The 15,199-nt window shown below is 60.0% G+C and overlaps 1 protein-coding gene and 1 long non-coding RNA gene across 2 annotated transcripts; one reads left to right on the forward strand and one right to left on the reverse strand.

Annotated features, from left to right (window-relative positions):
• Positions 1 to 4,849: 4,849 nt before the first annotated feature.
• Positions 4,850 to 9,506, reverse strand: LOC118545711 (uncharacterized). The gene is made up of 4 exons (XR_004922205.2): positions 9,387 to 9,506; positions 7,643 to 7,969; positions 6,567 to 6,696; positions 4,850 to 5,461 (listed from the first exon to the last, which is right to left on the reverse strand). It is a non-coding gene; the product is annotated as an uncharacterized LOC118545711 (long non-coding RNA).
• COL8A2 (collagen type VIII alpha 2 chain) lies at positions 9,092 to 14,065 on the forward strand. Its single transcript, XM_036108123.2, has 2 exons — positions 9,092 to 9,272; positions 9,861 to 14,065. Exons 1-2 carry the CDS (start codon positions 9,092 to 9,094, stop codon positions 11,777 to 11,779), a joined length of 2,100 nt encoding a protein of 699 aa, XP_035964016.1. The 3' UTR covers positions 11,780 to 14,065.
• The last annotated feature ends 1,134 nt before the right edge of the window (positions 14,066 to 15,199 follow it).

Here is a 15,199-nt window from a genome sequence, read left to right on the forward strand (position 1 = left end):
TCATCCTGCGGCCGCGGCTGGAGGTGGGAGGTGGGAGGTGGGAGGTGGGGTTGTCAGGGGCCTGGAGCTGGAGCACCCAGGCTGCAGACTTTATTGAGCACCTACTTTGTGCCAAGCTCCAGTCAGGAATGAGGCAGGTATGGGGGAAGAGGTGCCCAGGAGGAGTAGCTGTTCTGCTGGAGGGAGGCACGGAAGGCTGCTTGGAGGAGGAAGCATTTGAGCTGTCTTAAATGAGGAATCACATGTTTGGAGGAGAAAGATAGGAAGGGAACTCTGGACAGAGAGGGCTGTGAGGCAAAGGCAGGTAGGCGGGTAGAAGGAAACACTGAGAAGGTTGGGGTGTCTGGATCTGAGGATGCTGGGGCTCAGGGCTGCAGTGGGCCCTAAATGTGGGTGTTCTCCTCAAGGGGGAGTCCACGGCCCTCGTCCAGGCTACAGCAACCTGGTTGGTTTTATCTCCAGTCCGTGTTTCCCTCTGCCGAGTTCCAGACCCGAAGTTCTCTCCCTCCTGGATGCCTCCACCGCAGAGGCCCCTGCTCTTCCTTGCCCACATGTTTGCTCTGCTCTCAGTTTGAAATGCTCCACCATTACTCCTCTGGGCTTTAGAGCTTTGCCCTGCCCTCCCAGCCTCCTCACAGGGCTTCTTCTGCTTCCCAGACTAAGGCCTTGTGTCTGGGAGCCTCACGTGCACAGGTGAGGGATGTTGGGACTCTGGGCAGATTTGAAGCCTGGTAGGGGAGGCAGGGTGGGCAGGGAGCAGTGCTTCTGTCCTGCCATCGACCTGGATGATGAGGTGGCCCCCCAGGCAGCCCTGCCCCCACCTGGCTACCTCCCTCCATCCCCCAAGTCCCAGGTTCCAGGCGGTTCTTCGGTTTTGGAGCAATCTTCATGCCTGTGATGTGAGGGGTTCAGAGTCTCCTATTGATCCTGAATGACAGAGAGCTCAGCTCACGGGCACTGGACTCCACAAGTCTCCACCCAGGGAGGTCAGACACAGATCTGACGTTAGCATGGGCATTAGGGCCATAATCGCTGGCCTTCCCGAGGGTCCCATCAAGTGACCAACAGCTAGAGACTTATAGAGGCTGGAACTCAAAACAGGGATTGAGGTTCAAGGACACAGGAGAGGAGAGAGACAAATGGGGTCACAGAGATGGGCAGAAATAGGACAGTGACACAGAGACGGGATGAGAGAGACACCCAGGAGATGCCTGGGAGGCACAGGCAGGTGAGGATCTGGGTTTAGTGACACCGAGACACAGAGGAAGGGACACAGATGGGCATGGCACACACCCACATGGCTCCCATAGCAAGCTGCTCCTGGCCTCCTCCTCCACCCTCCTCCTCTGTCTCACTCTTAGAGTGCGTGCCCTAGTTGTGATCTCAGGGTTTGCCAAGCTCACCATCAACCTCTGCCCTCTCCACCTCCTCCATTTTAATTGGTCCATATCCTTCTGGGTCTGAAGTATGCCTCCTCCTCCAGGAAGCCACGCGAATTGCAGAATAACATGGAATTTATCAAGTCGGTACTAGGGAGCCACTGGAGAATCCAGAGCAGGGGAGGGCCATGGGCAGAACTGTGCCAAAGTGTGGTCCACACACAGGCAGCAGCACCTCACCTAGGAGCTTGTTAGAAATGCAGATGTTGGGCCCTACCCCAAACCTACTGAATCAGGATCCCTGGGCGTGGGGCCCAGGAACCTGTGTTTTAACAAACCATCTGATGCACACTGAAGTTTAAGAAGTGCTGTTGGCGTATCTGTGAGAAAACAGAGAAGCTGAGAGTGAGGATGGGAGAGAGGCTGCTATGATAATGCAGGCGAGGATTTGGCAACTTAATATAACAAACTTTTACTAAACGGCTGGGATTTGCCTGCGCTGTGTTGGGAGAGTATAAGGTATGTATTAGGGTAGACACTATGGGGAAGGAGAAGAAGGAATAGAAGTGAGAGAAGTAGAGGAGAGCCTGCAGGATTGGGTTGGGGGTGTACAGGTAAAGGAACAGGGCTGTCATGTACAGTTGTGCAGGTTGGTTACTGTACAAGGGCACCCAGGAAAGGCAATGAGAGTACCCGAGTCTGCTGGAAGGAGGGGTAGCCCTTTCTAATTGTGCTAAGGCATTGTACAGGCTAGGGAGATTCCTCACTGCCCTGTAAGGAAGGAAGAGTCAGAAGTGATGTCCAGGTATCTGGCCTGGGCCCTTGGGAGCAGGAAAGAAGCAAGTAATGGGGAGAAGATAATGACAGCAGTTCGGGTGGAGGTATCTAAGGGCCAGCCAGGTGAAAATGCTTAGCTCGAGAGTAGGGCTCAGGGCGAGGTCATAGCTGGAGGCAGATGTGGGAGCCCTCAGTGATGGGATTGGGACTGTGGGGCTGGCAAGAGCTGGAACCTGCAGGAGAAACATCCAGAGACAAGGAAATGAGGCCTCAGCCAGCTCCTTGGGGCAAGCCTGGGTCTACAGAGTGGGCAGGGGAAGGGAGCCGAGAAGAATCTGAGAAGGAGCCTTTCCAGGAAGGAGGAGAGCAGAGCCCCAGGCAGGATTCTGCGCTGAGAGGTGTAGGAAGCAGGGAGCGGGGTGAGGGTTAGAGACAGTCCTTCCAAGGAACTTGGCTGAGAAGGCTGGGGAGTGGTGAGGGTGGCTGGGGGGGGGGGGCGGTCAGGCCTGTGTGGACAGGTGATGGAGAGGCTAGAGACAGGGTGGGGGTGAGGGGCATATGTAGACAGTGGGAGGCCCCGGGGAAGGGGTCTGGAGGTGGCTGGGCCTTGAGTAGGCGCACACCCCTTTCATCTGAGACTCAGGAAAGGAGGACAGGAGGGGCGCCTGGGTGGCTCAGTCGTTAAGTGTCTGCCTTCGGCTCAGGTCATGATCCCAGGATCCTGGGATCGAGCCCTGCATCAAGCCCTGCATCCGGGCTCCCTGCTCGGCGGGGATCCTGCTTCTCCCTCTGCCTTTGCCTGCCGCTCCCCTTGCTTGTGCTCTCTCTCTCTTTCTCTGTCAAATGAATAAATAAAATATTAAAATAAAAAAGAAAGGAGGACAGAAAAGAGCTCCCCAATTCCCACAAGCAGGGAAAGAGGGGAGGAGGGCCAGGGAGCCCCGGCCAAATCTGGAGCTGCCTGTCTGGGCAGTGGGGGGCGGGCACCATGCCCAGTGGGTGAGGAGGGCAGCTTCTCTGCCCCTGTGTGAGATCCATGAGTGCATCCTAGTCCTGAGCAGGCTGTGGGACCCCCCCCAGTCAGTCCCATCTCTGGAGCCGTCAGGGAAAAGGCCTGGAAGACCAGAAAATGGACTTTGGAACTTTCATAAGGCCCTGGCCTTTGGCAGCAAGTTACCTGAGTAAAATTTTTCAAGGTTGGAGAAGATGTTGTTTTGCAGCAAGAGAAACCTGGGTTAGACTGAAGGGAGAACTTTCTGGCCATCAGGGTAGCAAGACAGAACGGCAGTGGCTCAGATCACCTGTTAATCCCTCCACACATGAGGACACGGAGGCTCAGAGAGGTTAAGTCACTTGCCCAAGTCACACAGCTCATACATAGCTGTGCTGGAACAGGAGTCCAGGGGCTGCCGGAACCTAGGAGGGCCTTAGGGGTCCCCAGGGCTGGACCCCTGAGAGAGAGAGAGCCTGAGCGAGAACTTCTCATCTGTTGAGGTGGCGAGAGAGACAGAGACAAAGAGAAATGAGTCAGGGCCAGAGACGCAGGGAGAGAGCAGAGAGGGAGGCTGGGTGAGTGGGGAGACAGGAGGCACCGGGGGGAGCAAGCGGGGCCGGCGATCCCACAGAAATGTCTCCACAACAGGAAGCGCTCATAACATACCTGTGGTTTGGCCGGCTGGGGCTGCCTGCGCGCTCCCCATGTTCCCTCGGCCACGGCTGCGATGGGGGGCTCAGGGAGGGCTGAGTTCCGTCCACCCCCCACCCCCAGGAAGGGCGCTGCCGGGGCCACACCGGCCACACCCCCGCATGGTCCCCGGGGAGCCTTCTTCCTCGGCCCCCCCTTTCCTCTGCACCTCTGGTAGCTCGGCTGTGAAATGGGCCCGGGAGTGGGCAGGCCTCCACATTCCGTCAGATCCGGGCGGGGGGGGGGGGGCCCTCTGCTGGTCACCCCTGGGACAGGACCCCCGGAGAGCAGGGCGGGGGGGGGGCAGGGGTCGTTGTTAGCTGGTGGCTCTCCCCCTCCCACAGCCCCGTCCGGGGGGACAGGGGTCTGTATTGGTGCCACTTCTTCCTGCCGGCACCCCGTCCTCCCCCCAGCCCCGAGTCGGTCTGAAAGACCCTGGAGCCCTGTGCACTCCCAGCCAGCCCCCCTGGCCACCCCGGGAGGAGGCCCCGGCTGCCACAAAACGCTGACTTGGACAAAACGCTATTTTACGGGGATTTGTTGAAAAGGGGGAAATCCCGGCTAAGGACTTGCAGCTGTGCAAACACCTCGTCTACCCTGCCCGCCGCCACCGCGCTCGATCCCCTGAATCAGCGTCTCCTTCCGCACCCCACCTCATGCCCCTGCCAGCCCGGCCTCTTCCCAGCTGCCCTGGCTCCTGCCTTGCTCCCTCAGAGGTCACCAGAGAGGGTGATGGTTTGCCCAAGGTCACACAGCAGAGCCGGCCTTGAGCCCTGACACCCCTGCTTGGCCACCACTGCTCGCGGGGAGAACAAGGAGCAAGCGAATGAATCGTTCTTTTCTCTGCACTTCTGTTCTCCGTGCAGGCTGTTCTTAGCTCAAGTCCTTTGATTGAGGCCATGTGAGTGTGTCCCTCACCCATTCTGGGCCCCTCTGGCCTGGGGAGGGGGCTCCCAGGGCAACGACAGGTATCTGCACAAAGGAAAGGACCAAGGGAGTTATTGGTATGGTCTTTAAACTTGACAGGGACTTGAGTTCATCCAACTTCTATCAAGTGTCACTGTGTGCCAGGCAAGGGACAGAGAGTGACACAGCCAGAGAGGGACGCAGAGCTGTGAGAGGACGTGCAGGCCTCGGCGGGCAGGGCAGGTGTCTGATAGGCTTCCCGGGCGTAAGTCCACGGATAAGTAAGAGTCTGGAGGCCAATGTGCAGAAGGCACAGAGCTTCAGGGGGCCGGGCTGTGGGGGGTGAGGGGCGGGAGAGGGGTGCCAGTGGAAAGGAGGCAGGGGGCTCGGAGCACCCAGGCACCCTCGGCTCTGATGGTGGCTGGGTTGGGGGCAGTGTGTCCCACGAGGCTGCCATGACCGGCTGTTCCGGGGGCATCATCCTTCTCGGCAGCCCCACGAACAGGCTCAGCACACCGCCTCTCAAGGCCATGGGCTTGCCTCCCCTCTGGGAGCTGGAGTGATGTTCTCTCCATCGGCCTGGAGCCTGTCTGTCTGTCTGTCTGTCTGTCTAGCTGCGGCCCTGGCAGTTTTCACAGACCTCTGCTCCAATCCTGGTTGCCCGCTCTCGCCCACAGGTGCATCGCTGTACCTCCCTGAGCCTCAGGCTCTTCCTCTGCAGAAAGAGGAGTGGGTGGGGGGTTCCTCGTTCCCAGGGGCCTCATGGGAAGGAAATCATTTATTGAACAAAGCGCTGGGCCGGTGCCTGACCGGAGGCCCCGGTGCCACGACTGTGAGCTGTCATCCTGACGCAGACCCTGCTCCCTGGGGAGGAGACATCTGCTCCGGGGTCCTGCAGCACGCCTGTCACCCTCAGCCGAGGGAGCCCGGTGCAGGAGGTGCTGGGACAGGGCACGTTTAGGGAGCCACAGGGTGTGAGGCAGGGATGCTTCCCGGGGACCGGCATGGCCAAGGAGGCTGAAAGGTGGGGAGCTGGCTGGGGGCGGGGGGCCCTGCCTGGGCTCCTGGCTGGACTTGGGGCTCTTGCCCTGGTGTCCTGCCTGTCTGTGCTCCCCCACGGTCCTCTGCTTTTTTTTTTTAAGTTTTTTTTTTTTTTTTTTTAAGATTTTATTTATTTATTTGTCAGAGAGAGAGAGTGAGAGCACAAGCAGGGGGGACAGGCAGAGGGAGAAGCAGGCTCCCCGCTGAGCAAGGAGCCCGATGTGGGGCTTGATCCCAGGACCCTGGGATCATGACCTGAGCCGAAGGCAGATGCGTAACCAACTGAGCCACCCAGCCGTCCCCACAGTCCTCTGCCTTAAGCCCCCTTCCAGCTGAGCCCAAGGCTGCCCACACCCTCCATCGTCCCCCACCCCAGTGAGGCCTCAGCTCTATATGGGAAGAGGGTCAGGGCTCCCAGAGCCAGGGCTGTCCTGAGTCGTCCTGTGGCAGTGCCATGACCTTGGCCTCTGGCCTACCCAGGCCAGAACCACCCCCTCGCCTCCCCCTGCTTCCTGCTGCAAGCTCCGCCCACCAGGCAGAACATTCTGGCTGCGTGCCTGGATGAGCACGCCCCCAGCGCAGGTGGCCGCAGCAGGAGGGCCGGAAGCCCTCTCCAGAGAGGTGGGACCATGTGGTGTTTAGGGACTGGGGCTCGAGTGGCGCTCGGGCTTCGGGTCGGACCGTGCGTGTTTCCCCACGTGGAGAACAGGAGAGGCAAGCCTCTCGGGGCTGACCCGTTAGGGCAGTGCCCGGCCGGAGCCTCCATCAGCGGGACGTACCTGAGGGCCCGGCCCACGGGCTGCGGCCTTTTAGTCCCGGCGTCGGTCATGGTGCGGACAGAACAGGGGGCCTGTGCTGAGGGCTGGGTCCTGGGCAAGATTCTTACAGGCGAGGCTTCCGTCCCCACATCTATAGAAAACAGGGATAAGAACTGTATGAGCCTCAGGGGTGACTGAGAGGACCCTGTGAGGCGGGGCCTGCAGAGCCCTGGGCTGGGGAGCCCCGCAGTGGCGGCCATTCCTGTTCCGGGGGCTCAGGGGAGCTTGCGGGACATATACCTGCCAAGGTCACAAGACAGGTGGATGGCAGAGCCGGGGCTAGCGGCCCCACCGGCCTTCTCCGGAGCCCCGCATTCATTCCTTCAGAGCTCGGTGTGATACGGAGCTTGCAGGGACGCTGAACTGCACCTCCGGACCCAGCCCAACCCCAGGGACGGCCTTGCTGCCCACATGCGTCCCCGGATGTACACAACCCACCCGCAGGCCCCTCGTGCAGTTGGGCACAGGTGTGGAGAGGCCCCTGGGCTGGGGGGGAGCCCAGAGCTGGGAGGCAGGGAGGGACCTGCCTTGGACGTTCAAAGTGCCACAGAGTCTCTCCTTCCAATATGGAGGGGCGCCTCCTACCCCCATGGCAGCCCTGAGAAGCAGGGTGTTGGTCCAGCTTTTTAAAAAAGACATCTCGGGGCACCTGGGTGGCTCAGTCGCTTAAGCGTCTGCCTTCGGCTCGGGTCATGGTCCCGGGGTCCTGGGATCGAGTCCTGCTCAGCGGGACTCGTCTGCTTCTCCGTCTCCCTCTGCCCTCCCCACCTGCTTGTGCGCGCGCTCTCTCTCAAATAAGTAAATAAACAAAACGACATCTTCATTGAGATACAATTCACATATCATACACTTGGCCCATTTGAAGTGTCCGATTCAATAGTTTTTTTAAAATAATGTTGGCAGCCGTCATCACAGTCAATTTGAGAACGTTTTCATCACCTCTAACAGAAACCCTGCCCGCTTTGTGATCGCTCCCTGTTCCCCTTCCCCCCAGCCCGAGGCAACTACTAGTTCTCTTTCTGTGTCTTTACATTTACCTCTTCTGGACACTTCATATAAATGGAATCATATATGATTCTGTGACCGGCTGCTTCACTTAGCATGATGTTTTCAGGATTTTCCTGTGTCGTAGCACGAAGCAGCACTTCATTGCTTTGCCTCGCTGAATCCTGTCCCACGGGGTGGCTACGCCACAGTCTGTCCATTCATCCGTGGATGCACATCTGCGTTGTGTGGGACATCTTACCCCCTAAGGAAACAGGTTCCCAGAGTGGACGACTCGGGCTGTGTGTCCACTTCTAGAGTCTGTGCTTCTTCCCCACCCAGGCCTTGTTCTCACAGCTGAGCTCCGTGCTGTGGCAGGGCTAGATCGGGACACAAAGGGGTGAGGGGTCAACTTTAGAGAGGAAGGGGTGACAGTGTCCCAGCGTCCTGAAGGATGAGTAGGAAATTGAAAGAACATCGAGGGGCGCCTGGGTGGCTCAGCCGTTGAGCATCTGCCTTCAGCTCAGGTCATGATCCCAGGGTCCTGGGTTCGAGCCCCGCATCGGGCTCCCTGCTTGGCAGGAAGCTGGCTTCTCCCTCTCCCACTCCCCCTGCTTGTGTTCCCTCTCTCGCTGTGTCTCTGTCAAATAGATAAGTAAAATCTTAACGGACAAACGAAAAGAAAGAAAGAAAGGAAGGAAAGGAAGGAAAGAAAGAAAGGAAAGAAAGAAAGAAAAAGAAAGAAAGAAAGAAAGAAAAGAAAGGAAAGAAACATCGAGGGCAAAGAAACAGCAGGGGCAAAAGACCAGAAGTGTGAGGCTGCCTGGTGTCGGGGCAAAGGTATGGGGGAGCGGAGGGGCAGAAAAGGGGGTGGTAGGTGATAGGGTTGGAGACAGGCAGGGACTAGATTTTAAAAGGCCCTGAACGTCCTGCTAGGCACCACAGACTTGATCTTGAAGGCAGAGGGGAGCCCCAGGAGGGCACCATCAACATAACGTGAAGTCAGGCAGACCTCAGACCCCAGTTCTGCTGCCCTTTGCTTTAGTTTTGTCATCTGGAAAATGGGGATGACAGTGATAATAACTTGTTCAAGTACTGAGAGCATTAAGGGAGTTCCTGTCTCTGGAGAACTCAGCCTGGGACCTGGCAGAAAGCCGGCCCAGCACATGGTACTGGGTCTTATCATCCAAGGGTCTTAGCAGGGGTGCGCCGGGGTCAGATGGGGGCGCTGGAAGGCGTCTGGCTGCCAAGCGGCCGCTGTGGGGCAGGCTGTCGTCCAGGGGAGAGGGCCCCCGGGAGACTTGGGTGAGGACGGAGAGCGCTGCGCGGGCTTGCGGGAGCTTTAGCAGGTGACTCCCGCAGCCTCGGACACGGTGGGCGTTGCTCGTGAATAACACCTCCGTCCTGATCTTTCGGGGAGTCCCTGGGCCCGGTGCGAAGCCACCCGGGGACTGGCTTGACGGCCCCTCTCGGTTCCTCCCTGCAGCGCGCCCGCGGACGCCATGCGGGGGGCTCTGACGCCCCTGTCTTCGCTGCTGCTGCTGCTGCTGGGGTGCGGGCCGAGGGCGGCCACCGGAGGCGGGGCCGGCGGGGCCGCGGGCTACGCGCCCGTGAAGTACGTGCAGCCCATGCACAAAGGACCCGTGGGGCCGCCCTTCCGCGAGGGCAAGGGCCAGTACCTGGGTGAGCGCCTCCCCGCCCCGCAGGGCCTCGGACGGCTCCTGACCCCCACCTCCCTGCCTCCTGACCCCCCACCAGCTCCTCCCTGGCCCCCAGCCACAGCCTCTCCATTCCCACCTGAGATCTCCCCCCGCCCTTCCCTTTTCCTCCTGACGCGGATCCAGCGCCTCCGACCTCCGAGCGGCCGGAAGTGGGGCGCGACCGGCTGGCAGAAGTGGTCTTCCGCGCGGGTGGGGAAGGGGCGGGACGGAAGCGGGGGCCGGGGGAGGGGCGGACTGGTCCGACGGGCTCTAAGGAGGGCTGCTGGCGCCACCTGGCGGCCATTCCACCCCCCCAGGTGGTGCAGGGACGGGAGTCACCCCAAGCTCCTGGCGAAGGCCCAGCCTGGGTAGGTTGGGTGCTAGGAGCCCCCAAGAGGGCCGCTGGACCTAAACCCCCAAAGCCCATCTTCCATGAGTGCACGGAGAGGGAGACGGGGTGTGGCCTTCATGAGCAGATGTAGTGTTACCTCATGGGGGTGTGGGTAGATGCGACCCACGTTCCCACTTGCCGGGCCCCTGACTGCCCCTTCTGTCTCTCTCTCTTTCTCAGAAATGCCTCTTCCGTTGCTGCCGATGGACCTGAAAGGCGAGCCCGGTCCGCCTGGGAAGCCCGGGCCTCGGGGGCCCCCTGGCCCTCCTGGGTTCCCAGGAAAACCAGGCACCGGAAAGCCAGGACTCCATGGACAGCCTGGCCCTGCCGGCCCCCCTGGCTTCTCCCGGATGGGCAAGGCTGGTCCCCCAGGGCTCCCGGGCAAGGCTGGACCACCAGGACAGCCAGGGCTTCGGGGTGAGCCAGGGATACGAGGGGACCAGGGCCTTCGGGGGCCCCCAGGACCTCCTGGCCTTCCTGGGCCCTCAGGCATTGCTGTCCCTGGAAAGCCAGGCCCCCAAGGGGTGCCAGGGCCCCCAGGATTCGGAGGGGAGCCAGGGCCCCAGGGGGAGCCAGGGCCCCCAGGGGATCGAGGCCTCAAGGGGGATAATGGAGTGGGCCAGCCAGGGCTACCTGGGGCCCCAGGGCAGGGGGGTGCCCCTGGGCCCCCTGGCCTCCCTGGTCCAGCTGGCTTGGGCAAACCAGGTTTGGATGGGCTTCCTGGGGCCCCTGGAGATAAGGGTGAGTCGGGGCCTCCCGGAGTACCAGGACCTAGGGGGGAGCCAGGGGCTCTGGGCCCAAAAGGGCCCCCTGGGGTGGATGGTGTGGGAATACCAGGGGCAGTAGGGGTGCCAGGGCCACAGGGCCCAGCAGGGGCCAAAGGGGAACCAGGAACCCGGGGCCCCCCTGGCCTGATAGGCCCCACTGGCTATGGGGTACCAGGACTGCCAGGCCCCAAGGGGGACAGGGGCCCAGCTGGGGTCCCAGGACTCTTGGGGGACAGGGGTGAGCCAGGTGAGGATGGGGAGCCAGGGGAGCAGGGCCCTCAGGGCCTTGGGGGGCCCCCAGGACTTCCAGGGTCTGCAGGACTCCCTGGCAGACGTGGGCCCCCTGGGCCCAAGGGGGAGACAGGGCCTGGAGGACCCCCAGGAATGCCTGGTATTCGGGGTGACCAGGGGCCTAATGGCCTGGCTGGGAAACCTGGGCCTCCAGGAGAGAGGGGGCTCCCTGGTGCCCATGGACTCCCTGGACCAACTGGGCCCAAAGGTGAGCCCGGTTTCACGGGCCGCCCTGGGGGACCAGGGGTGGCAGGAGCCCTGGGGCAGAAGGGCGACTTGGGGCTCCCTGGGCAGCCAGGCCTGAGGGGCCCCTCAGGAATCCCAGGGCTCCAGGGCCCAGCTGGTCCTATCGGGCCCCAGGGACTGCCAGGCCTGAAGGGCGAACCCGGCTTGCCAGGGCTGCCTGGAGAGGGGAAAGTGGGGGAACCCGGAGTGGCTGGGCCTACAGGGCCCCCTGGGGTCCCCGGTTCCCCAGGACTCACTGGCCCTCCTGGGCCTCCGGGGCCTCCCGGTCCCCCTGGTGCCCCTGGGGCCTTTGATGAGTCTGGCATCGCCGGCCTGCACCTGCCCAACGGTGGCGTGGAGGGCGCTGTGCTGGGCAAGGGGGGCAAGCCGCAGTTCGGGCTGGGGGAGCTGTCGGCCCACGCCACACCCGCCTTCACCGCCGTGCTCACCTCACCCTTTCCCGCCTCGGGCATGCCTGTCAAGTTTGACCGGACTCTCTACAATGGCCACAGTGGCTACAACCCGGCCACCGGCATCTTCACCTGCCCTGTGGGCGGGGTCTACTACTTCGCTTACCACGTGCACGTCAAGGGCACCAATGTGTGGGTGGCCCTGTACAAGAACAACGTGCCAGCCACGTACACCTATGATGAATACAAGAAGGGCTACCTGGACCAGGCATCTGGCGGGGCCGTGCTCCAGCTGCGGCCCAACGACCAGGTCTGGGTGCAGATGCCGTCGGACCAGGCCAATGGCCTCTACTCCACCGAGTATATCCACTCCTCCTTTTCAGGGTTCTTGCTCTGCCCCACATAACACCACGGGGGCCTTGCCGCCTTGGCCTCCTCCTCTTTAGTGGTAGAGAGACCTTCTCAGTTACAAGAACCTCCATTTAAAGAAAAAAACCAAAGGCTGAACAGACGCGGAAGCAGAGGCGGCCGTGGCCTTGGCCCGAGGAGACTGGTTTGGTTTCTCCCTCCATGCAGGCTGAGGTGGTTTCTGGAAGAGGCTGGCCGGAGTTCCTCTCCCCGAAGTGTCTGTGCAGCGTTGGGGTTGCGCCCCCACTGCAGGCAGGGGCCCCAGGATGCTCAGCCCAGCTGCCGGAGCCCCCTGCCCTCTCGGGAGTCCTGGGCTCTGCTGGGTGGTGAAGGATGCTGCTTCTCTGAGTCAGAGCGGAGAGGGGACTGAGCTCCCCATTCCATTGCCCCAGGGAGACACAGGCCCAAGCCCTGCCCTTCCTGCTGGCCCCCAGATGGCACCTCGGATCTCGGCTGGGGCTCTTCCAGCTCCCCGGGGACCTCCAGCAGCTGACACTGCATCCCTTGAAGAGTTTTTGCTTCCAGGGGAAAGCAAAGGGCAGGGAGCATCGAGATGGCCAGTGTGGACGCCATGCCAGGACTGCACCCCCAGCGTGATGCTGTGGCATCAGGCCTGTCCATGGCAGGTGCAGGTGCGTGGCCCCTTCTCTGCAGGGCCCTGGGAAGGGCCAACCCCTTTTCTGCTCCAGCTGCAACCGCAGGAGCAGTGGTTTGTGACAGGAGGGGCACGGATCTGGGGCACGATGGCGGCCCTTCACGTCCACCTCCTTCTCCCAGGCTGCTCCCACCGACTGGCTCTGCTCAGCATTAAGGGCAGCCACACAGGCCCTTGGGGACTGCCGCAGCAGGCCCCGGGGCAGGATGGACCATCAGCGACCTCGAGTACCCTCCCTTTCTCTCCTTCCACCTGCTGGGGGAGGGCTGATTTTTTCATACAGAATTGTAAGGTATCCCCCCACAAGTGTCCCCAAGGCAGAGAGCCTCTTTTTTGGCCCTCAGAACAAGGTACACACAAGCTCGGGGATGAAGGCTCCCACCTGCTTCTCCTTAACAAGAACCATATGGCGGGTATGTGTGTCTACTAGAGGGGTTAATCTGAGGGGGCTTCCTCTCCTTCTACCCTCTGGTTCCAATTTCCTGTTCTAAGCAGGATTAGGGCCCAGAAGGCTGAGGCTCTGAGGAAGAGGGTGCCAACAGGCCCCTTTGGAATGAGTTGCCTCTGGATGTTTCTGCCGTTTTCCCCAAGCAGAGCCCCCCCTGCAGGAAACGGGCAGGATCCCTCTCCCATCTCCTAGTTCAAACTCAGTGGATAAAGCTGAGATTAATGCTGGAGCAAAGATGGCCACTTTCCCAGGGGGCGCGGGGCCTCTCCATCAGCCCTCCCCGAGCCGACCCACTTCTCTGTACCAAGTGTGAACCTGGGTCGCCCGGTGTGGTCTTGCACTGCTCCGATTCTGGCCAGCACCAGACCGTCCGTGTTGGGAACCGTGGTGGCTGACCTCTGGCTCACTGCGCTGCGGGCCCCCGGGGCCCTGGGCAGGCCTCCTCCCCGACCCACTTCTCCCAACAAAGCAGGCCCTTTGCTTGTTTTGTCTTTCAAAAGAAGTGAAACCCAAAGCTGTGCAAGAGACACTTGAACAGGTTTTGGCTGGGGTTCGTGATGGATTGCTTGATCTCCGATACCCGAGAGAATGAATGAGTCTCAAACCGAGCGTGCTGGGGTCCTTTTTGCTCAGCCTCCTTCCTGGGCCAAAGCCACCAGCATCTGATCGGTCAGGGAGGGGTTCCGATGGGTGGAAATTCATCAGCTCTCTCAGGGGGAGCCCAGGGGACTAAGGAGAGCACTGGGGGAGCCAGAAAGAGCTGTTTCACAGAACTTAGCTTCTGCTAAATGTCATTCCTGAAGCCTTTGGGGAGGGGTGGCTGGTGTTTCTGAAATGTCTATGGGATTTTAGTGCCAGGTGTCCACTTGACTAGCTTTGATAAACGATGCCAAGTTTTAACTATGAAAACTACGGTACCTTGGTGCATTTTTATATTGATTCCTAGGGTTGTTTTTTTTTTTTTTAAGATTAAGGTTTGAATGTTTTCATTGGTAATTTCATTTCTAACCTGGTACAGGAAGCTTAGTTCTCTACATACCTATTATGTGCCCTGTGTCACAGATTAGGGAAAAATGCACTTGGGAATAACAAAAAAAAGCAAAAAGGGACTTTTTGAAAAGAAAACCAGCAGTATTGACGGATTGTACTGACACCACCTCAATAAAACCTGTTGTATGAAATACCGCTGTGCGGGCCCGGCAGCAACGCGGCGGGGGGGGTTCTCAAGCCTCTGGGGCTCCTGCTCTTCGCCTTCTCTCAAGGAGCATGCGTACCTCCCCAGGCCCCCAGCCGTGGTTCTGTCACCACCACATCAGAAATGCTCCATGCTCCTAGGCTGCCAAGGCTCTGCACCAAGAGGCATTTTAAGCAACCAAAGCAAGGCAGTGATTGCAGCTAGGGGAGATGGTTTGAGCTTCCCTGGAACATTCCCGCAAGCTCTCAGGAGTACTGGGGCATGACAGCTGGCTCTGGATCCCAGGGACCAAGTTTCAACATTTGATACAAATTATGAATGAAATCATGACCCTTTGATTCTGAGGGTGGGGGCCAGTGCCAGGCCCACTGCTGAAGGCAGGACTCGGGGGGCTGTCCTGGGTGGAAAGCACCTGCCCACAGCTGCTATGCTCAGCGCTAAGAATCTGTCTGGGGCTCTAGGGATGGGGGCAGCAAACCTGAAACAATCCAAGCCCTGGAAAGTCCTGTGGTTTGCCCCGGCCCGGCACGACACCGTCTCAGCTGAAAGCAGACCTGCCCTTCAGTCCTCAGACCTGAGGCTGGCTGCAGAGCTGGGCATGCTTCTCTCTCCACTGAGGCTGGAAGGATAATTGGAGAATATCCCTAAAGTTAGAGAGGACGGGTCTTCTCCCTTTCAATTTTCCTTTCTTCAGAATGAATGGTGTGCAAAACTTCCTTTCAAGCGAAGGCCTTTGACTGGGGCCCAAGATACAGAATGAGTCCCATAGCCTTCAGTCCACCCGGGGCACCGACATGATGCACCCTCCTCACCCAAGGGTTGGCAGTCCGGTGGGAGAGGGTGCCCTTTGCATCCTCCTACTGGGGTCCTGTTCTTGGGCCAGCAGGACCTGGGTCCTATTTGGGGAGCAACCTATGAAGCCTCTGAGAGCAGGGACATCTGGCTTGTCCTGCCACTGCCTGGGCCACTCTGAATGATCTCCAACAGGAAAAAGCACCAAACCATGCCCGCTCTGCCCTTCGTGGCCAAACAGCACAGCCAGTTGGAAGAATGGGAGGAATGTGCCCGACAACCCCGCAGCCTTGCTACTGGCTCCTAGCAGAGCGGATGAAGAGGTACA

This window comes from Halichoerus grypus, chromosome 5, assembly GCF_964656455.1.
Source record: "Halichoerus grypus chromosome 5, mHalGry1.hap1.1, whole genome shotgun sequence".
Taxonomy (NCBI): Eukaryota; Metazoa; Chordata; class Mammalia; order Carnivora; family Phocidae; genus Halichoerus; species Halichoerus grypus.

Excerpts from the sequence above, each read along its gene's own strand:
- COL8A2 (XM_036108123.2), top strand. The coding sequence starts at position 9,092 with ATGCGGGGGGCTCTGACGCCCCTGTCTTCGCTGCTGCTGCTGCTGCTG. Across the intron at positions 9,273-9,860 it reads GGGCAAGGGCCAGTACCTGG|AAATGCCTCTTCCGTTGCTG; the intron begins GTGAGCGCCTCC and ends TCTCTTTCTCAG.